Source organism: Diabrotica virgifera, chromosome 3 (assembly GCF_917563875.1).
Source record: "Diabrotica virgifera virgifera chromosome 3, PGI_DIABVI_V3a".
Classification (NCBI taxonomy): domain Eukaryota; kingdom Metazoa; phylum Arthropoda; class Insecta; order Coleoptera; family Chrysomelidae; genus Diabrotica; species Diabrotica virgifera.
Genome location: NC_065445.1, coordinates 100,634,274 through 100,658,299, shown reverse-complemented (window position 1 = coordinate 100,658,299; position 24,026 = coordinate 100,634,274). Strand labels below are relative to the sequence as shown.

Here is a 24,026-nt window from a genome sequence, read left to right as displayed (position 1 = left end):
ATCAACATATTTATTATTGTTAAACAAAAAATAAGCATAAAACAAGAAATATCTCGACAGCGTTACCTCAAGGAATGTCTAAAGAAAATACATACAAAATTCCAGGTGGGTTGCTCAAGTAGATTTGAGTTAGAATGTCTACATCCTTTGAAAAAAGCAGTTTTGAGAAAAACGCATTTAAAGTGTTGTCAAATTTTATTTTCAATTTTTTTTGTGTGTCAAATTGTAAAGTTATGCACACCGGAATATGTTCTTGAATCGCGGAGTCATTTACAAACGACAAAGTCTCAAGCGCGCTGGTCCGAACTTGCCTCAAAACAAGTCGAAGGTAGGGAGGTAGGGAGAGAGTGTTAAATATTCCTACCTTCGAATCTCTTTGCAGCAGGTTCGCGCCAGCATGCTTGGACGTAGTGAACAACGGTCAACAGCTGTTCTCATTTTCTTTTGTAAATTACTCTTTACTTTTTTTTAGGTTTTTTGACTATTCTGGATAAAAAAGGTCTCTTATAATTTTTCTCTAAAGTTGATAGTTTTCGAGGTAAAAGCATTTTAAAATTGAAAAAAACGAAAAATGACGATTTTTAAGGCTTAATAACTCGGCTAAAAGTTATTACTATGAAAGTCAGAAAGTGACTAAATCAAAGTTTAAAGCCCCCCCCCCCTACAAAATCCTGAAGAAATTTTTGTCATTATTTGATTACTAAGCTGTTATTTTTAAATAAAAATAATGGGCGCCATGCACGTATTAGGCGGCCGTCCATGATGAGTGCGAAAGAGATGCCATTCAGGCAGTCCAAGGGCGCGTCTCACTCGCACTCACATTTACAGCCGCGTCAATACGATCTTACCGCTCATTATTAATAAATAAAAATAACAGCTTAGTAATAAATTAATGACACAAATTTCTTCAGGATCATGAAGGGGGCTTTAAATTTGATTTAGTCACTTTCTGACTTTCATAATAATAATCTTTAACCGAGTTCTTAAGTCTTAAAAATGGCCATTTTCGCGTTTTTCAAATTTTAAATCGCTTATAACTCGAACGCGATCAACTTTAGAGAAAAATTAAAAGATACCTTTTCTGTCCAGAATTGTCCGAAAAATATTAAAAGACATTGTCCGGTCCAAAAATATTGATTTTTGCAATTTGATTAAATTTTTTTTTTTTTTTAAATTGGACCACTTTTCGCGTGGGCGACTTCTTGAGCCTTATTCTGGAGTGTCTCACGAATGTGATTATGCAAAAAATCTCATGGGAATATTTATTTCAACGAACCCGCCGTTTTCGCCTTGTCTAAGTGTTACTCTTCGCCGATGTTACCGGTTTTTATTGAAGGTATGCGAAGGTAAATAACTAGTTTTATTTTCTACCAAACAAAAAAATAATAATAAGAAATCAAAAAAATCGGATAATTCACAAACTATTTATTCTTATTAACCAAAACTAAAAAAATTCATATTAATCTTAATTGAAAATATAAAAAAAAAACCAAAAGGAAGAGGTAAAAAGCTCAACTAAAGTTTATATTTGCCTCTAAGAATATTCTTTTCAGCGTACACCCATATTATAATTCTTAAAACTATGTAATATTATATTTAGGTACTATTTACAAGAAAAAAAATACAAAACCGAGATATTTGTCAGACTGCTGTATGCTGTGGTGGCTTAGACAGGCAAAACAACGTTCTTTTAAGAGAAGTATTGGTTTGATCCTACCTTATGTTTTTTTCGTCGATGTTATACACGTGAATGATGTCGTACTGCATTTATATACTTGGATACTTCACAGATATACAGGTTATATAAATATCGACCCTGGACAAGGGTGTTTCAAAAAAACTCACAACATCAAAATGAATTGGAGAGAAAGAAAAATTGTTGGCCCTAAAGATAGCGTATGGCCAAAAAGAAAGGTCTTGGGGACCTAAATATCCAGATATTTTAAATCCTTGCTGAGCAAGACAATCGTCAACTTCATCAAATTGAATATTTCTTAATTAGTTATCTGGAGTACTTCTGATTAAATATCCTCAAGGAGTTTCATAGGACAATACTAACTTGTCCTCATGAAGTGTAAATCAAAAGTGAGCAAGATATGACACTAGACAGGTAAAGACATAGAGATGACCCTTACTAGACAGGTAGCAATGTATACCTAAAGCCTACTTCATGCCTGATTTTCTATATGATTTCGGACTTAAAAATGGCTTGATAGCCGCTAATGTTCAAGACAATATAGAAGCCTGATTTTTATAATTGTTTAGGCCAGTACTTGTGACAATAAAGCAAAAATTATGACAATCTTATTTATAAGAATCGTTTCTAGTTGCTTAGCGACTTTTAACCCGTAACATAAGAAGTATTTGTCTATGTATGAAATTTAATAAAAACAATGTTTTATCTGGCAAGCAGATGGGTAGATTGGCAGATGAGTCTATATTCGGATCTTAGACTATTAGAAGGTGATATCTCGATAGGAAATTTAACTTTAAACAACTTTTTTGTATATTTATATGTACCAACCAAAAGTAAAATTCATCCTAGCGCATAGTGACTAATTCACCCGTTTCTTAAAAACGCATCCCTTTTCAATGTAAGCACTCTGCGGTTTTTTATATTTGGGAGTCCGTTGACTATATATGAAACAATAAAACATCTTTAACGTTGTAGTCCCTTTCTGAAAAAGTATAAATATAATCAATAGGCTAATTATTTAAAAACTTAGAAATAGTTACCTATAAGTCTCATCACAGACTTAGGAGAAAAGTATCACGTCCTACATCTCGTATAATGGAGTGACATATTAATGGAAAAAGGGCCTAGCAAGATGAAAATTCTCTTTATAAAAAATGCAATCGCACAAGGTAGAAATGAATTCGTCGTAATGGTAGCAAGTTTTTAAAATAGAGAGCACCTAAATAATAATAAGAAGAAGATGATTTTGCCCGATATTTTTTTTTGTGCAACATTATAGTGGGGGAAATGCATTTTGAGCGTCTTATTAGTAATTTACCAATTGAGATAATTTTATTTTACTCGAAACTATATTCCGTAGGACCAATTATTATTCCTGCCACATAAATCAAAATATAATAGCAGAATTAATAAAAGGTAATTATCGAAATAACCATTAGCGAATTGTATTCAAAACAATCTGTTTTCTGTTGCCTTCAGTATTATTCCTGTGACATCCTTTATAATCTTATTTATACTTTTGTCATTTGATGCAAGGAAGATCGTGTCTTGGTACGGCTCGGCGGATTAGTTAGGGTTATGAATATTTCACGAGCGGATATATAGGGTAAAAGGGGGTACCTATCCGATTAATAGCAATTGAAGCGTTTATTAGAAAAACAACACATGTCCATTTTTCGCAAACTCGACTTTCGAGTTATTTTGCATTATTCTCATAGAATAGTAGTTTCTTTCTCCATCTCACACATTCAATTGTTTAAAGATCGCAGTTGTCCGGAGTAAACTACATATAGTTTAAGAAAATCAACGGATGTCCATGCATTTTGTTGTAAAAGTAACACTTGGCCCATCTTATTCAACGGTCATCTCTAAGCGTAAATAGACAAGACGAAAACGGTGGGTTCGTTAGAAAAAATATTCCCATGAGTTTTTTTTGCATAATCACATTCGTGAGACATCCCACAATAAGGTTCAAGAAGTCGCCCACGTGAAAAGTGGTCCAATTTTTTATAACAATTTTTTTAATCAAATTGCAAAAAATCAATATTTTTGGCCCGTACTAATTTTTGTTAGGTTTTTTGGAGCGTTCTGGACAAAAAAGTCTGTTTTAATTTTTCTCTAAAGTTGATCGTTTTCGAGTTATAAACAATTTAAAATTGAAAAAAACGAAAAATGACGATTTTCAAGGTTTAATAAATTGGTTAAAAGTTATTATTATGAAAGTCAGAAAGTGACTAAATCAAAGTTTAAAGCCTTTCCTACAAGATCCTGAAGAAATTTTTGTCATAGTTTTATTACTAAGCTGTTATTTTTAAGTAATAATAATGAGCGCCAGCACGTATTAGGCGGCCGTCTATGGTGAGTGCGAGAGAGATGCCATTCCGGCAGTCCAATGGGGCATCTTACTCGCACTCACATTTATAGCCGCGTCAATACGCTCTTAAGGCTTATTGTTAATAAATACAAATAACAGCTTAGTAATGAATTAATGACACAAATTTCTTCAGGATCATGTAGGGGGGGGGGGGCTTTTAACTTTGATTTAGTCACTTTTTGACTTTAATAATAATTTTTAACCGAGTTATTAAGTCTTAAAAATGGTCATTTTTGCGTTTTTCAAATTTTAAATTGCTTTTAACTCGAAAACCATCAACTTTAGAGAAAAATTAAAAGATACCTTTTTTGTCCAGAATGATCTAAATAACCTAAAAAAATTGTCTAGACCAAAAAAAAAATAATTTTTGCAATTTGAATAAAAAAAATTTTTAAAAATAATTTGGATCACTTTTCTTGAACCTTATTCTGGGGGGTATTACAAAAATGCGATTATGCAAAAAAATCTCTTGAGAATATTTTTTCCAACGAACCCGCCGTTTTCGCCTTGTCTAAAATGATTTTATCCGTACATTTATCAGTTGTCTGCATTCTTTATTATTAACATGTGATGTTTGTTTCTTTTGCATTAGAAATACTTCAACATTGTGGAAACTGTTCAACACAATACCTCTATATTTTCCATTATATTTTGCTAAGTTTGTACCCACTTTTGCTTAAATATCAATAAAAATATGAAACCACCTTGTACAATTTTGATATCCTCCCACATTACTTCCAATGAATATCTTAGTAAAAGTAAGATTTAAATAAATTGAAGCTGGGCAGTTTTTCTTGGTTTGCCAAAATTTTAATTTTTGGACAAGTGTTGTTTTTTAAATAAACGCTTCAATTGTAAATGACCGTTTCAATAATTATTGGCGCTTTTCCTTCAAATAACCAGTGATTGCATTAAAAATAAAGCTTAAATTTGAATGACACTTTCAGCTATGTAATATTCTAGTTTAGTAAAAACTGTATATGCTTACACAAAAATAATTCACAAAAATACGTTATATACAGTATGTCCCTGTAAGTTGTATCCATATGGAAAAATTTTTTAATATTGATTTTACGAAACAAAGTTATTCTTCATAAAAAGCTCTGCATGGTCCAAAACCTAAGATTTAACCATCAAATATCCAATTTTTTGAATATTATACGAGGTGTGTCAAAAAGTTTTAATTTCACTCAAGAGTAAAGTAGCTTTATTTTCCACAATATTGAAAATTGCTATCATGAAAAGTTGTTTGGAATTAAAAACTATATTCTAGTATTCAATTACATCCTTCTACTTGAATTTTTTTTTTTAAATAATGGATAACTAACATTATTTTAAATTATTTTAATTCAGATAACTCTTTTATTATCAATTTAACGAAAAAAGTGATTCTTAATAAAAAGTTCTGCATGGTCTAAAACCTAAAATACAACCATCTTATGTCAAATTTTATCAATTTTATACGAGGTATGTCAAAAAATATGAATTTCGCTCAAGAGTAAAATACATTTATTTTTCACAATATCGAAAATTGTTATTTTACATAAAAAGTTATTTAAAATTAAAAACTATGTTCAAGTATGTAATTACATACTTCTAATTGAAATATTCTGAACTATAAAGGTACTTTACTTTTGATCTAAATTTATCTTTTTTGACATACCTCGTATAAAATTGATAATATTTGATATAAGATGATTGTATTTTAGGTTTTAGACCATCCAGAACTTTTTATTAAGAATCACTTTTTTTCGTAAAATTAATAATAAAAGAGTTATCAGAATTGAAATAACTGAAAATAATGTTATTTATCCATAATTTTTAAAAAAATATTTTTTTTCTCAATTAGAAGGATGTAATTGCATATTAGAATATAGCTTTTAATTCCAAACAACTTTTCATAATAGCAATTTTCAATATTGTGAGAAATAAAGCTACTTTACTCTTGAGTCAAATTCAAACTTTTTGACATACCTCGTATAAAATTAAAAAATTTTGATATTTGATGGTTAAATCTTAGGTTTTGGACCATGCAGAGCTTTTTATGAGGAATAACTTTTTTTCGTAAAATTAATAATAAAAAACTTTTCCATATGGATACAACTTACAGGGACATACTGTATAATATAATGATATTTTTAAATAAAATTGCGGTTAATTCTAATTAAATATAGTACATAGTCGTGATTGAGTCGGAAAAGCTGAATAACATTAAGACGTACGCTGGGACAGAGAAAGAAATAAGTGGCCCGGAAAATATTTGAACTAATTGAGAATAAACAAAAAAAAAAATTAAAAGCAAAGTTAAATATTATTAAGGAGGGGGAGGGCAGGGCCGGCAAGAACAGGCCTGCAAGGGATGCACTGCAGGCGGGCGCCCCTGTTTGGGAAACCAAAATGAGCTTTTTTCTACTGGTGTTATACAAAATACTAGCTTAAAAAAAACTAAAGGACGCCTTTATCACACTATGAAGGCGGGCACCTTATACCCTAGCACCGGTACTGGGGGAGGGTATGGTTTTTGAGAATTTTGAAATTATCGATGTTTATTACTTTAAATGTACATAACTTCAAGACTTCTCTCTAAAAATTTCAGATTGATCCGAGCAAAGTTACTGGAAATGCAGCATGTATACTGCATTCCGGACATATTCCAGCGTGCATCTCTTTACGATTTGACAGACAAAAGAGGGGTTAAAAATAAACATATTCTAAACTAAAATTGTGGCTTATTCCCAGTAAAAATAGTATACTGAATAGCTATCGTTCGAGGAGGTTCAGTTGCTTTTCTAGTGTTTTTTTTTTTAGTTTTGGCGGTGCTCAGTAACATATCCTGTAAGTAGGGAGGCTGTGCTACAAACTAACGATAAGAAAGAATAAACGATCTTGAGGGTGTGATTCGGTACTGTATCGGATTCGGACTTCTTGAAGTTAGAAACGTGTCATGGACATACTAAAGTTATTTCTAATCTATATTCTCTTCGAAATTTAAACCCACAGATGAATGTTAGAACTGTGATCCATACCATACCAGTTCTTTGAAGTAGGATCTTTGGAAGGTTGGACATTTGTGTTGAGTGCTTAACTATAAAATTAAAAAAGAGCTACTACAAGTTAAATCCTTGAGTTTTTGAATTCGGTGTAAAAATCAGTTTTCGGTGTCTTAGCTGTAAATCCCAAATTATGCAAGTTTTATTTGATACAATATTTTTGGTAGAGAATTAAATTTTCCAGTAAAATGATATCTTTAAGTCGAAATATTATTAAAAAAAAATAAATTGAAACAAGAATGTTAAAAGAATCGAAAAATTTAGAACTTCTTAAAAATTTTTATTAGTATTATGTATTTCAACTTAAAAAAATCTATTTCTATGCAATATTTAATTATGTCTTACCCCTCTGTGGTTCAGTGGGAAAAGCGCCTACTTTTGAGGTCGTGAATTCGAATCTCACTTGGGTGTAGAATTTTTCATTTATTAAAAATTAATAAATGAAAATATTCTCTAACCTTGTGGGATCGGTACTCACCAGAGGGACCGCAGACGTTCGGATACAATTAGCGTCTCTTTGCAAAGACAATGACGTCGACTTTGCTAAGTAACAAAACATTTACTCAACACATACTACACATTACGCTAGCTACCTGCTTGCATAACTGTACCATGCCAATGGCCATAAGTTGTTGAGGCATTAAACTAAATAAAAAAAATTACGTCTTGTTTGTTATGCATAATGTTGTTATGCGTAAAAGCGAGAGCATCTAGACATTTTAAAAAAATGCCTACAGGCCCCAGGTCTATTTAGCCTGAATGCCAGAGGCGGCTTTACCTATTGTGCAGGGTGTGTGGTGCACACGGGCGCCGTGATGTTAGGGGCGCCGAACACCAAAGAGCGGGTCCTTTACTTTGTTTCAACATCAAACATGAAAAATTTTTAAATAGGAGGCGGAAGATGAATCAGTAACTGACGCGAAAATACATTTTAAAGTAAACATGTACTATTACGTATTAGATACCGCAATTACTAAATTTGACGAACACTACGAACTTTTAAAGCAAAATAATGACACTTTTTCGTTCCTTCAATAATTAAAACACTGGAAGGATAAAACACTGCAGTAAGCGGAGCCCCGCATACTGCAGACTTTTTATCGGCCGATAGTTTAGTCGGGATGGGCTCTTAGTGCTCATAAGGAGCCAACTAAACATTCGGGTCGGTGAAGAGGGCGCACAGAGTGGCAGTTCTAGACAAAAAAAACTGGGAGGGCAAGGGAACACAACCGGTGAATAAACAAGATAATGTGCCTTTTTAACGAAGATTATAGTACACAAGTCCTGTAAAAATAGGAGGGCGGCTGCCCCCCATGCCCCGGGCTAGAACCGCCACTGGGCGCACACTATCAATAGCCGACCGACTATTCTCACACGATTTAGTACTAAAGTTCTTATTTGACGGTTAAAGTTAAAGTTAATAGTCGCACAATGAAAAAATTATCCAGAAATGTTATTATCGCTCTCATACAACGGGGGAGGAAATCCAAGAAGAGATTCCGAGAGTATTGAGTGCATTGAATTTACAGTGAAAGAAATAAGACGACGCAACGGTTAAAAGTGACAGACGTGATCCAGAAGATTGTCATGTTAAAATGGAACTGGGCAGGACACATAGGAAGAATGGAAAACAACCGTTGGACGGAGCAAATTCTTAAATGGCGACCAAGGACTAGCAAAATAAGTAGAGGCAGACCTCAAACAAGATGGACTGATGACATCAAGTGAATGGCTGGTCACGAATGGATGCAAAAACAACAAACAGAAATGAATCTATACACCTAAGGAAGGCTTCCTTCTGACGATGGATGGAATAGCTGTTGATGATGAATTTTCAGTGATAAATTATTTAGTGGAAAATTCTACACAATGTATTATAAATTACTTGATTACCCAAAACAGTTTTTCGCCTTTAATCTGATGATCTTAGTCATGCTAATTGGGCCATGCAGGTTTCTACAATTAAAGATTGTGAATTAGACGATGCCATTTTTTCGGAAAATATTAAAAAAATATTCGCACGGCACAAGTATTAGATATCAAAACTAGGAGAGAATTGAACTATCGACCGATGAACAATCGTCGTGTGTGCGCAAGTCCTAGTTAGCTCACACTGATTAAACTGTCGGCCGATATTTGGCCGACAAATTAGTTTGAAGGCAATTAAATCGGGAAGTCTATCAAACTTTTTATCGGCCGATATTGAATCGGTGCAATATGCGCATATGCATTCCTCTCTGTACTGTCTGCAGTCTGCGGGGCTCTTTTGGGTAGGTCGTTCTGACGCCGTGAATACCTATTTACATCTGGATTTTTGTTTACAATATAAGCGAACCTAATACTCTTTATTACTCTATGTACTAATACTAGGTAGGTACCTATTCGACTATTCCATTTTGACTGCGCGTCTACCAAAGGGCGCCAGAGCATTGACTGCACACGGGCGCTACATGGGCTAGAGCCGCCTCTGTGAATAACATGAGTACCTTGGGTAAAACCAGGGATAATAATAGACAGTTAAAGAGCAACACTCGCCCTGTTACCTTCCTTGTATACCGTAGGCCCAAGAGATAGCAGTCTACTCTACTATAATCCCAAAGCCGTGTTAGCGGTATCAAAGGGAGGTTAGTTAGTTTGATCTTGAAAACTAGAAAGTATCTAATATTCACCTATTTGTTCCATCCCTGCCTTTTTAGCGGTATTGCAGTATTTCTTATAAAACAAATAAGCAACAAGATAATAAAAGTAAAAAAAAACATCCACCGCCTATGGAACGTCTGGAAGAGACCACGCGAATATTATAACGTGATTGTGGCATGATATATGTCACTGTTCCATAAATTCCAAAGACGTTGAATCGTTAGTTGTTAACCTACTTTATTAAGGAAGATGAGATAATTTTTTGGCAGTTGTTTGATGTGATTTTACAAATAAAAAAATAATAATTATAAAAATTACTCTAAACGCACTTAAAAAAAATGTAATGCAATATACTTATATTATACGAATTATTAGGTGGTAAGTGAGAATATATTTATATTTTATCCATTTTGGTTTTTGCTTTTAAATGAATACAGTTCATTAATAATTATTTCCGTAAATAAACAAATTATGTAATTAAAGACAAAATGGGGTACATATCTGGCTGACTTCAATTTTGTATTAAGTACTCTGTTAAAACTACTACTATAGGCCAGGGTAATAAGACAAAAATATACCCTGTTCGTGACACTCGAGCAGCCAGGGTACTGAAGCGTTTTTTCGATAAGCTAGTAAGCTTTCGAAGTAATAGCTATAGGAACAAATTGTAACTATTTCCTGCATAGGATCTGGCGGCCATTTTTATTTATAAACAATTAACTGTCAAAAAATGGCATTTTTCCCTTTTTTTTTCAAATCAATGGAAAACAGTGAAACTTATGATTTTTTTAGTACAAATATCTTTGAGATTATGGAAAAAGCTTTAAAATGACATATTACAAAGTTTGATATACTCATTTATTGTTAATATAATTGCGAAAAAAGGTCGGAATTGCAAAAAAAATTATTTTCGCAATAACTGCTGTAAAAATTATTGTACAGGTTTGAAATTTTTGTTAAATGAGGGTTCTTTGGTGCTTAATATGTGATAAAAATTTCAAAGCGATTCATTCAATTGTTTAAATTTTATTCGAATTGTTTATCCCAGTGAGCATTTTTTTTGCACTAACATAAGTCAGAAAAAAATGACGTTAGAACCATTTCACAGGTGTCAAATGGAAGAGCATGAACTATGTTTTCAACTTGGTTTAAAAAAAGCGAATAAAAAATGCATTTATTAGTAATAAATAATTGTGCAAAAGTATCGTAAATCTTTCCTTATAAACTTTTTGAATAACTTTTTCCAAAAAAATTAACTTTTTTACCCTGTTTTAAGTGCACAACTACCAAGTAATGTTATTTATATCATAATTGATAAAAAATTGTAATAAATATATATAATTTCTTATATAACAAAATAAAAAGTTTATAAGGAAAGATTTACGATACTTTTGCATAATTATTTATTACTAATAAATGCATTTTTTATTCGTTTTTTTAAACCAAGTTGAAAATATAGCTCATGCTCTTTCATTTGACACCTGTGGAATGGTTCTAACGTCATTTTTTTCTGACTTATGTTATTGTAAAAAAAAATGCTCTCTGGGATAAACAATTTGAATAAAATGTAAACAATTGAATGAATCGCTTTGAAATTTTTATCACATATTAAGCACCAAAGAACCCTTATATGACAAAAATTTCAAAGCTGTACACTAATTTTTACAATATATATTGCGAAATTAATTTTTTTTGCAATTCCGACCTTTTTTCGCAATTATATTAACAATAAATGAGTATATCAAACTTTGTAATACGTCATTTTAAAGCTTTTTCCATAATCTCAAAGATATTTGTACTAAAAAAACCATAACTTTCACTGTTTTCCATTGATTTGAAAAAGAAGGGGGGAAATGCCATTTTTTGACACTTAATTGTTTATAAATAAAAATGGCCGCCAGATCCTACGCAGGAAATAGTTACAATTTGCTCTTATAGGTATTGCCTGTCGAAAAAACGCTTCAGTACCCTGGCTGCTCGAGTGTCATGAGAAAAACCTTATTACCCTGGACTACTACTACATGTCGGTTTATAACGTTCTCCGCCGTTTTCCGACTTCCGATCGCCACTTCGTTCGATTGTTCCATAGTACTTTGGGCTAATTAGCAAAATACAAGGAAAAGTTATTTACCAGCAATTTTATTGCTGGAATCGAATCTTTTGACCCTATATATTAATAATATACATAGGTATGCAAAGTCCGCAGATAATGTGCTACTTTTTTTATAAACAAAATGGCGCCCGAAAATCGTGTTTTTTTTTTCAATTTTTGCTCTATAACTCCGTGATTAAATTCCGCATAGAAACGTGTTTTTCCCGATTTATTTCGACGAAAACTTTCCTCGGAAAATGCTTGTTTTTCCAACAAAATCTTTAATTTTCAACTAAAATTTAAGGTAAGTAATTATTTATCAATAATTAAATAACTTGGTGATATAAAAGCTCCTTTGTTATAGATTATATTTCCAGAAGGCCATGAAAATTAAATGAACAGTTTAGAAACAATTAACTTGTTAATTGAAAATTTACGGTCGATATAATAACCAAAATAATTATGATGCATAAGAATAACTAAGAAAAAACAAAGTACATGGTATTTAGCCGTTTGGCCCATCAAGATTCACGGTTATATGTTGATGGTCATATGATTCAAAGAGTACCCAGTTTTAAATATCTTGGTTGCCATATTACTGAACAACTAGATCCAGATAAAGAGATAAAATGTAGAATCGAGATAGCCCGCACGACATTTTTAAAAATGAGGTCATTCTTCTGTAATGATACCTTGCAACTTCAACTTCGAAAGCGCATGATTAAATGCTACATTTGGTCAGTCCTCTTGTATGGTGTCGAAGCATGGACATTAAAAATATCCACCATTAACCGTTTGGAGGCCTTTGAAATGTGGCTGCACAGACGTATTCTAAAAATACCATGGACGGCTATGCTGACAAATGTGGCAGTCCTTAAGAGAGCAAATGCTACCCGCGAGCTGCTTGATAACATCAAATATAGAAAGATGGCCTATTTTGGACACGTAGTAAGGGGAGACCGGTATAATATTCTTCAACTTATTATGATGGGTAAAATCGAAGGACGCAGAGGAATTGGTAGAAAGCAGGCCTCTTGGTTGAAGAATATCCGGGAGTGGACAGGAATAAAGAAAGCAGAACACCTATTTAGAATAGCTCGAGACAGAGACAGTTTCGCCATGTTAATCGCCAACGTCAAGGGGACTTGATAGGGCACGTTAAGAAGAAGAAGAATAACTACAATTTTTGTATAAAACGGCACCATACCTATCTATAGGGGAGTGCATTTAGATTTTCACTTCGGAAAAAATCAAACAAGATAAAACTTTCTGTAATTTCATTAAGAAATGTTTAATAAACAACATATCAAAAAGTTCTACTCGAGAAGTGGGTGCTTCATTTTTTATTAAACAAATGAACAGCGAAGTTAGATATTTTTTTAAATAACTCCGAAAATATAATTTTTAGAAAAAAACTGACTTGACCATTGAAAAATTGAGAAAATATTACAAAAAAACCTTATATAAAGATTTTTCTAAAATTAAATCTCTAGCTTCTGTAATTTTTTATTTATAACGCTAAAGTCACCCTTCTCACACACATTGGCGCACTGTAAACTAGCGTTGGAAGAAGTGCACGGTTGAGTTTTTTTAATGTAATTCTTTAACTAATGGATCAAAAGAAATTTTACAAATTGGACATGAAAGAAGATCAAATAAGCTATCTTATGGTTGTAATAAAAAGAAATAAAATGTATGGACATAAGTACGGTGTGGGCGGAAAGTGAGCCTAACATGAATTTTGTTTAAAAATTATTTAAAAATGTGTAACTAATACAATTTTACTTATAAAACTCTCAAATTTGCATAACTTACCTCTCAATAATCTTACTAAACGATGTTTTGTTAAAAAAAAATCTCAAAAATTTAATGAAAATAATACGATGTCTCAAAAAATGTAATTTTTGAAAACTTCGTAGTTTTACAGATTTCCCACCACTTTAAGACGGTATTACTCAAGTTTGAATAAATCTAATAAAATTTTTTTGATACTTTTTTAAAGCTTAGGATACAGTCTTAAAAAACACTAAATTATTTTAGTTCAAAAGTGAAATAAACAATTTCTTTTTGAGAAAACTAAGAAAGATAACAAAAATGTAATACAAAAACCGAAAATTACCAGATGAAAAAATGTATATACAGAGTGATCAAAACTTTTTTGTGTAAAACTTACCTAAAATACATTTAATAATAAGCTTCAACAATAATAAATGTTTAACAAAAAAAATTTTTTTTAGCTCTTATACAGTATGTCTGCGTAACTTGGAACCTATTGATAACTTTTTTAATATCAGTTTTACGGAAAAAAGTTATTCTTTATAAAATACTCTGCATCATATATAACATAAGATACAACCATCAAATATCAAATTTTGTTAATTTTGTACGAGGTATGTCAAAAAATATGAATTTCACTCAAGAGTAAAGTACCTTTATATTTCACAATATAAAATTTTTTTATAATGAAAAGTTGTTTGGAATTAAAAATTATGTTCCAATATGTAATTATATCCTTCTAATCGAAAATTTGTTTTTTTTAATATTGTTTCCAATTAATTATACACATCATTAAATTTTCACTTATTATTTATGATAACTGTTTCATTATTAATTTTATGAAGAAAGTTATTCGTCATAAATAGCTGTGCATGGTCTAACACTTAATATGCAAATATAAAATATTATATTTTATCAATATTATACGAGGTATGTAAAAAAATTATATTTCGCGCAATAAATATGTACCTTTATAGTTCACAATATTTCGATTAGAAGAGTGTAATTGCATATTGACACATCGTTTTTAATTCTGAACAACTTTCCATAATAACAATTTTCAGTATTATGAAAAATATAGGTATTTTACTCATAACTGAAATTTGTTTGATTGGATTCTACTTCTTTTTCATTTAAATATCCGCCATTTTGGATCCGCCATTTTGAAATTTAAATTTTTAATCTTTAATTCAGGTTCAACAACCTGTTAAAAATAAAGACAATAAATGTTTTAGAAAAATGTTCTTTTTTATGTTCTTTTTAGAAAATCCGCATTTTGGATCCGCCATTTTATAGTTTATAATGTTAACATTTAAGTTAGGTTTATCAAAGCTCTCAAAAATAAATATACATATGTAGAAATAAATACATTTTGTAAAGAAATTAATATTTTACAACTATTTTTTAAGTTATCCGCCATTTTGGATCTGCCATTTTATAATTTAAATTATCAAAATTTGACTCAGGTTCAGCAACCTCTCAAAAATATCCACATATATGTAAACAAACACGTTTTATAAAAAAAAATCGGATTTTACAACTACTTTTTAAGGATTTTTAGGAAAAAATCCGCCATTTTGAATCCGCCATTTTGAATTTGCAAATTGTAATGTCAGATTCGGGTTCAGCATAATCAAAACTAAAATAAAAACATTTTTTATCAAAATAAAATGTTGAATTCACCCATATTCTTAACATTATTTATACAAAACAATTGTTATTGTTTAAACAATTAATAAACAATTAGCGGCGAAATTTGTGAGTAGAACTTTTTACTTTAACATATTTATAAACTAACAAAAAAAGTTTTAGAAAAATATAACCTTGTTTGATTTTTTCCGAAACATTGTATCTTTTCATTCTAATTGCACTCCCCTACTAATGTACTTTAAAGAATTGAAATTGGACTATTTAAGCGGCCTCAGGAATATTTTAAAATTATAAACAATTTTTTGACTTATAAACAGATATAATGTCTCGGGAAATATTAAATTCAAGTAAATTATGAAAACGATATTGGAAAGTACTCGGCAAGACGCTTCTTTTAAAAGAAAAAACGTTTAATTGTGATGAGTCGTTCCTGAGATACAATCGGTCAAAGTTGACCGGCATGTACGGCAAAGATATAAACAATAGGATGATAATTTTCAAACCATCATCTTTTTATTTCGGTCATCTTTCTCACACAAAATTTCATATCTTTAAAAGACTCGTAACATATATTATTATAATAAAAACTATCGATATTACGAGTGAAAAATACCAAAAATACCAAAATTCAAATCAAAAATTAGGTTTGGAGAAAATGGAATCTTAAAGTACCAAATCGGTATAGGTTAAAAAAATGCATTTTCTCGGCTTCCCATGGAGCAATTTTTGGCTTATAAACAAATAAAATATCTCGGGAAATATTAAATTAAAGTAAATTATGAAAACGGTATTTAGTCCAAGTAATGAAGCTTAAAATAGGACAAAACCTCGCAATTTTTACAGAATGCATCGATTTGCTTGAAAATTTGAGAATAAGTAGTGGATAGACCAAGGATCAAAATCTATATAATGCCAAAAGGCGCTTTTACCATGGGGGTGGTTGCCACCACATCTCGGGGGTGGACATTTTTTATTATATTTTAATAACAAAAGTTGGTAAAAACGTTCATTCTAAGCAAAAAAACGTTCTCTACACATTTTTCTGATAAAATTGATAGTTTTCGATTTATTCGCTATCGAAAGTGTTAGTTTTATATCGAAAAAATCAATGTTTTTATTAAGTTTTTTGCTAATAACTCCAAAATTTTCGTTTTAAGAAAACAACTTCACTTAACAAAAATGTACCTTTTGAAAAAATAAACAAAACTTTTTTTTTAATTTTCTTTATGACCAATACTAATCGAGCTATAGTTTATTATATGTCGGCTCTTCTTCGTCAAATGCTAAATAATGTAGTTTCAAAGTCAAATGACGGGAAAACTATGCATTTTTCAAAGACAACTTATTTAAACTTATTTAAACTACTTAAAAATATCTATCTCCAGAAATAAAAACAAAGTCTCTAGCTCAAGAATTAAGTGACTTATAATGAAATGAATGTCAATCCTTATTTTTTTCATCGAAAAAGTGATAGCAAGCAACCCCCTAATCATCACCATAATTAAAATTAGTCATTAACCTTATTTGGCCTTTTTTATTTATGTATAATTAATAGGTTTTAGAAGTTTGACCGGCTTAGAATGATTAGTTTTTAAAAAAATTGAGTTAAAAGCGAATAACAAATTTTTGTAGCAGAGATAAGAAAAAACTTTTAAATATGACATTGTAGCTTATTTAATTCCCAAGAACCTGGTTTACAAAAATTTGTTCTACGGCAAAAATTGAGTGAGCCATTGACAATTAAAATTTATAATAACATGCAAAAACCACCTTAACAACCCATTCAATTTCACCTCTTTTTGCGACTGAGGATTTTAAAAAGATTTAATATTAACAAGCTAATAGATCTTGTAAAAACCTACAAAATAGTTGTTTACCGAACTTCCTAGAATACAAAATAAAAAAGTTACGGTTAAAAAACCAAAATCATTTTTTGAAAAAAAAAGGAGAAATCCAATTGGAAGCATAATAATGTAAGTTAGGGGTATTTTTAGGCATTGGCCTTATTTATTCTTATTTGTTTATGTATTATTAATAGATTTTAGAAGTCTGACTGGCTTGGAATGATTAGTTTTTAAAAAACTGGAGTTAAAAGCGAATAACTAATTTTTGTAGTTTGGTAAAAAATGCAATTTTCTTCAGAATAGATAGATTAGCATCAGAGATACGAAAAAATGTTTTAATACAAAATTGTAGCTTATTTAATTCCCAAGAACTTGGTTTGAAAAAAATTTTTCTACGGCAAAAATTGAGTGAATAAATTGAGTGAATCGTAAATGAGTTTATAGAAAAACATTGATTTTTTTCTATACAAAACTGACATTTTCAATAGCGAATAAATCGAAAACTATTAATTTTATCAAAAAAATGCATAGAACATTTTATGCTTACAATGAATGTTTTTATCAACTTTGGTGGTCAAAATATAATAAAAAATTTCCACCCCCCGAGATGGGGTGGCAACCACCCCCATGGTAAAAGCGTCTTTCGGAGTCATATAGATTTTGATCCTTGGACTATCTACTACTTATTTTTAAATTTTCAAGAAAATCGATCCATTCTGTAAAAATTGCGAGGTGAAAAGCTTCGGTTCCTGGCCTAATTATAAAGAACGCGGCATGGCGCTTCTTTTAAAAGAAAAGGCGTTTAATTGCGATGAGTGGTTTCTGAGATACAACCGGTCAAAGTTGACCGGCATGTACGGCAAATATATGAACAATAGGATGGTAATTTTCAAACCATCACCTGTTTATTTCGGTCCTCTTTCTCTACACAAAATTTCATATCTTTAAAAGACTTGTAATATATATTATTATAATAAAAACTATCGATATTACGAGTGAAAAATACCAAAATTCCAATCAAAAATTAGGTTGGAGAAAATGGAATCTCAAAGTTCAAAATCGGTATACCTACGTTAAAAAAATGCATTGTCTCGGCTTCCCATGGAGCAATTCTCTTCATTCTTTTTTTGTTTCCAAGTAACTCGAGTAGAGCCATCTAACTAACGCATTGTTAAATGTCAAAGTTGCTTTTGTTTAGGGTTTAGATAAGGTAAAAAATGAGAGGTAAAATCTTTTACAATATTAAAGAGCCCATTATTATCATTTAAGTATAAATAGAAAGACCTTTCTTGTTCTCACCTTTTTACCTGTAATTAGCATTTGTAACAGTTTTTCCCAAAATTTGTTGAAATGTTACTCTATTGCTCATAATAATTCTATATAAATGCACATATCCTGTAAGGAATACTTACCTAAGACGAAATGTAACTGTCTTGCATTAAATATTAAATACAGAATACCCAAAAAATACGTTCCTTTTTTAACTTGTAACACTGTTCTCCAAAAAACACGTGGTAACTTCCACAACAACTGAAACACAACTATATTGCGACGCTCTTCCATAAAATGTAATGCATGGGTTTGACAAAGTCAAACTGTTATAGGTCGCCATTTAGCGGTAATTACATGAGTGCAACTTCTGACAATTTTTCCCATAATAAAGTTTAACATTTAGAGTTGGTTAGAGGGTAAAGCTCAAAAATGGTAATTTTTGAGTTGTAGCATTCTTCTTCCAAAACGACGATTTATTTTTCTATAAAAAGGCATACCTTTCATTTCTATTTTATTTTCCGTTGTGCAGATGCAGTCAACGCATCAAAATTTAGGAGAGTATTAAGTGTGTTTCGAGACTCTTGTTAAATAGTAAGATATTCAAATTGTATCTGTTGGTTCTTAGTATATTTGACTTTGTATTTTCTCCTTCTAATTAGGGTCTCAGTTTATCCCGTTGGGACTACCAAGTTAGTACCAAGTTAGTCCCAGGTTGGTTCAAGTTTATTTCAGATTTATCTCAGTTTATCCCATTGGAAGTTTCAAGGTAGTACCTAGTTGGTCCTAGGTTGTCCCAAGTTATTTTTAAATTAAGATTTTTTGGCATATATATCATACTATGATAGTGACGTTATCCACCTGGACCTGATGACGTAATCAATAATTTTCTTAAATGGAAATGGGAGATATCTGATAGCTCATGTGAATGTTTATTTAATTCTCTATTCAGCAATATACCTAAACATTAGCATAATTATTTAGACAAAAAAAATGTTCATTTGATAAATTGCTTTTTACGTGAATTAAATGTACAAATTGTCACCCACCTCCCTCTTGAAAGTAATTGAACCGAAGATATCAATCTTCTTGAACGATCTTGTAACGTTGTTGAAGATCGATGTACATTTTTGAATTTACATAACCCTATAGGAAAAATCAAGTGGTGTAAGATCTGATTTACGGGCGTTTCGCCCCCGCCGTTTCGCCCCCGACCGTTTCGCCCCCGCCGTTTCGCCCCCAGCCGTGTCGCCCCCGAACCGTTTTGCCCCCGAACCGTTTTGCCCCCGGGATTTTACCTAACATTTTTAACTAGTTGCATTGAGTTATAAATACAATGTTAGTAATACATTTACCTATTGCTCATTTTTTTGTTTGTTTTTCTTAGAAGTGCTTTGTTACACATATTTATAGTAGATAGACAGGATTAATACAAAATTGTTCTCAGAAATAATTTTACTTATTTTCTTACACAAAGGATTTTGTTCTCAGAAAACTAATTTTGCCTTACTTACAATTTACGGACCTAACCTAACCTAACCTAACCTAAGCTAAGAACAAAAAATGATCAATAGGTAAATGTATTACTCACATTGTATTTATAACTCAATGCAACTAGTTAAAAATGTTAGGTAAAATCCCGGGGGCGAAACGGTTCGGGGGCGAAAAAGTTTGGAGGCGAAACGGCTGGGGACGAAACGGCGGGGGCGAAACGGTCGGGGGCGAAACGGCGGGGGCGAAACGTCCGTATCCCGTAAGATCTGGATATATTGCAGACCACTCGAGTGTTCCTCGTCTACCCATTCGTGTCCTAGGAAAACATCTTTTTAAAAGATCACGAATAGGAAGTTTAAAGGGCGGAGGGGCACAGTTTTGCTTCACCATTTGGGCTGAAACCAAATGTTTTCATTTGGTAAATTACGATCATTTTTATTGTCAAAAATGTCTTTGTCCCATAAGATGATGCCGTTTTGAATCTGATTGAATCTGTGTTGTTGGTGCACCGGTGTTGAAAGGATTAGCCGACATTACTCGTTTCCAGGGGACGCCCGATTGTATTCACAAGTGATCACAATCTACGTGGAGGCTCCTTTCATGTCATCCGGTGATGTAACGGTTCGTGTAATATATAATGAAACGGTTCGTATAATATCGGGTTGGCTGAAACCGACACCTATCGAAGAGGTATTTCCCATAGCTGGGATTGCTCCACCACCTATCAGGAGGAAGGTCACGTCAGAGGTAGAACGAAAAAAGCAGCAGGCGGACCGGAGACACCCCTTATATGATTACCAAACTCAGTCAAGCAGACTGAGATCTCGGAAAAGCTTCCTGAAAACATCAAGATCCATCCACGAAACGTCAGAAACGCGCCGAATACACCTATGGCAAGCGTCAGCTACCGCGACACATTTTCCTCCCTCAGAAGAAATGGCTGCTGGACACAATTTACCGTATCCGACTTGGAAAGCTCTAGACAGATTAAGAACAGGCGTTTAACGTTGTGCTCGTAACCTGAAAAAATGGGGATACCAAGGACGATACCTGCGACTGTGGCGCGGTTCAGACCAGCCGGCATCTACTATAATGCACAGAGATGAGAGAGACCTGCGCAGAAGAAGACTTAATTTTAGCAAATGGCAGGGCCATCTATGTGGCCAACCATTGGAAATACAGAATTTAAAGTTGTTGGTGTTTCGGAAACGGAAAGTAAGTAAGTAAGTAAGTAAGTAATAAGATGATGCCAGAAATGTTGACAAAGTTTGGTTTTACAAAGTTATTTCAGCGGTCGTGGCCATATCTCAAAGCAGAAATAAGGTCGATATTTCATTTTATACTTGAAATTTTAAACCAGATTCTCTTATATCTAATGACATGTATTTGTTCTAGAACATAGTAAAAAATAACAACAAGAAATGGAAGCACAACCTCCTCAAATAGACAATAGATTGGAATATCTAGGTAGTTACGTACAAAAAACATTAAAACTAAAGCCCGAAAAATGGAGCCGAATGATGAACACTGAAGATCACAAAGCTGTAGTCAAAAAGTTTTTAGAAAGACCTCATCCAGTTCTCCTGGTCATTGTGTTAACACCAACAGCACAGCTTGTAGCTGCAAATGGATTTCCATTAGCTCAACTAAAAAGCAAGGGTATGTATGTAACCGTTACATTTTTTTATTATATTGTTTAGTTTTGGTTTCTTCCCAATTAATATTTTTCTGAAGCTATTTTTGATGGCATCATAATGTAATTTATTATTTTTGGTGGAAATAAGCCACGATTTTACTTTAAAATTGTGGCTTAAAAATTGTGGTTAAAACTAAGTTTATTTGACGTCTAGAATTCCACTTCGGAAGTCGTTCTCAATATATAAAAAATGTACTTAATGTATTATAATAATTGCGGAGATTTTCAAAATCATCACATATCAAAATGTAGTAGACATACCAATCAAAAACAGTAAGTTATTCATGGCAAATTCACATTAATACGTTGCAAATCAAATATTCAATAATGATGTCCATAAATGATACTATAAGACAATAAACCAGCAAGCAAAGACAAAAAAAAAACAAAATCATATTTACGAAAATCTACACGACGTACTTCTTCTTATTTTTAGAATAAATTGTTATTAACAGGTTTTATTATATATATAAAAAAAGAATATGTGTGTACTTTGTACGCACGTAAAATTCTTATTTTATTTCAATATTAAACTAATTTTAATACTTACTACTTTCCAAAAAATTTTTATTAAAACAATACCAAAAATTAAAAAAAAATAAAAGAATAAAACACATTGAAAAATGCCACAGAGAAATGATTTCTGATCAGTTGTTGGCAAAAATTTTAACTAAATAGGTACGTGTTTTCTAAAAAAAAAATTATACAATAAATATACTTACAATCATAAAATGTATAAAAAACGAAGATTTGCATTGGGGATCGAACTCGTGTATATTAGGGTCATTAGGTTATAAATCAAATTAACATTCAGCCACTTAGACACATCAGTGATGTGGAAAGACACACCAACTGAACGTTTTAAACTTTTTGACAGTTGCTTGCTAAAATATAACAAAACATCGAGTAAGAAAACAATATATTAGATGAAGATTGGTAGAAATTTTGTTGGTTATCAAATTATGTTAATCGAAGCATTAGTACCTACATTTTACACTTTTAAAATAGGTATGTAATTTTTTATTACAATACTAAACCATTTACAATTAAATACCTGTTGCTTTTAAAAACTATTTAAAAAGTCATTACAATTATAAACTTACTTTTGTCTCTGTCCTCACAACAATAAATACTAGTATTTACACATTTGTTTACCCATAGCCGCCATATTAAACAATTTTTGACAGGTCATTGTAATACCCAATCAGAGCAAATGTATAACGTTTCATCTGCGCGTAGCACCAAGATTTTGGTGAATTCGCGCACATATACATTTACTTCCAAACGCGACTAAAGAAGTATAACTTCAAAAACTAGAACTTTCAAGATTTTTAACAATTTGTTTTTCTTCTTCTTTTACAAAAAAATTATCATCATCAAATCAGCGTAATTAGAAAATAAATACACAATGACAAAAAGTTGTTAAATATTTAAAACTAATTGCCTTTTTTTATTTAATTTATTGTAAAGTTACGTTTTCTACTAGGTCTGGATCCCGCGTATGAAAAAAAAGTTGATTAATAGCAAGCTGAAAATTTGTTAATAGCTTAAGGATGTCTAGTCGGATAAACTTTGATATATGGGAACACTGGAACAGGGGCAGTTTTAATTGTGGAACAGGTTAAAAATTTGGAACGGTCACACCACGAAAACGGCATATTTATTTTCTCCGACAGAACAGACTTAAACTCTCCGAACAGAGATTAAACTCTCATGCAAAAATCAGTCTGCTATATATCACCAAATGGGCGTTTTAATGAGTAGAACATGTAGAATATGTCAAGTGACAGAAATTATGACAGGTGATAAATAGCGTCTGATTTTTGCATGAGAGTTTAATCTCTGTTCGGAGAGTTTTAGTCTGTTCTGTCGGACAAAATACATGTGCCGTTTTCGTGGTCTGACCGTTCCAAATTTTTAACATGTTCCACAATTAAAACTGCACCTGTTCCAGTGTTCCCATATATCAAAGTTTATCTGACTAGACACCCTTAAGTTATTAACAAATTTTGAGCTTGCTATTAATCAACTTTTTTTTCATACGCGGGATCCAGATTTATATAGATCCTATACTTATGCGTCTAAAATATAAAATCCTAAGTTTCTAAAAATCTGGGGTCTCATGCTTTTTCAGGGGATTAGAAAATATGATGATAGGAATGATAAAAACCATAAAGAATGATATAAATAATGGCAAAGAATGATAAAACATGATAAATAATAAAAAATAATAATACAGAACAACAGTCGAATCGTATATTTAAAGAACATTCGCTATTATTATTTATTGTACCTGTGCCATTGTGAATTATAGAAAAATGATAAAAAATAATAGCGAACCATAAAAAATTAATAAAAAAATGATATGATGAATGTAAATTATGATAAAGAATGATACAAAATTATAAAGAATTATTCAGCATGATAAACGATGATAAATATTAA

The 24,026-nt window shown here is 31.6% G+C and overlaps 1 protein-coding gene across 1 annotated transcript in view; it reads left to right on the top strand.

Moving 5' to 3' along the window:
* Window positions 1-21,293: 21,293 nt before the first annotated feature.
* The window catches only part of LOC114342807 (dynein beta chain, ciliary), a 399,165-nt gene continuing 396,432 nt past the window's right edge, over window positions 21,294-24,026 (top strand). The window contains exon 1 of the mRNA XM_050645369.1: window positions 21,294-21,544. Within this exon, the coding sequence (XP_050501326.1) occupies window positions 21,307-21,544 (238 nt within the window). The 5' untranslated portion in view covers window positions 21,294-21,306. The remainder of the gene's footprint in view (window positions 21,545-24,026) is intronic.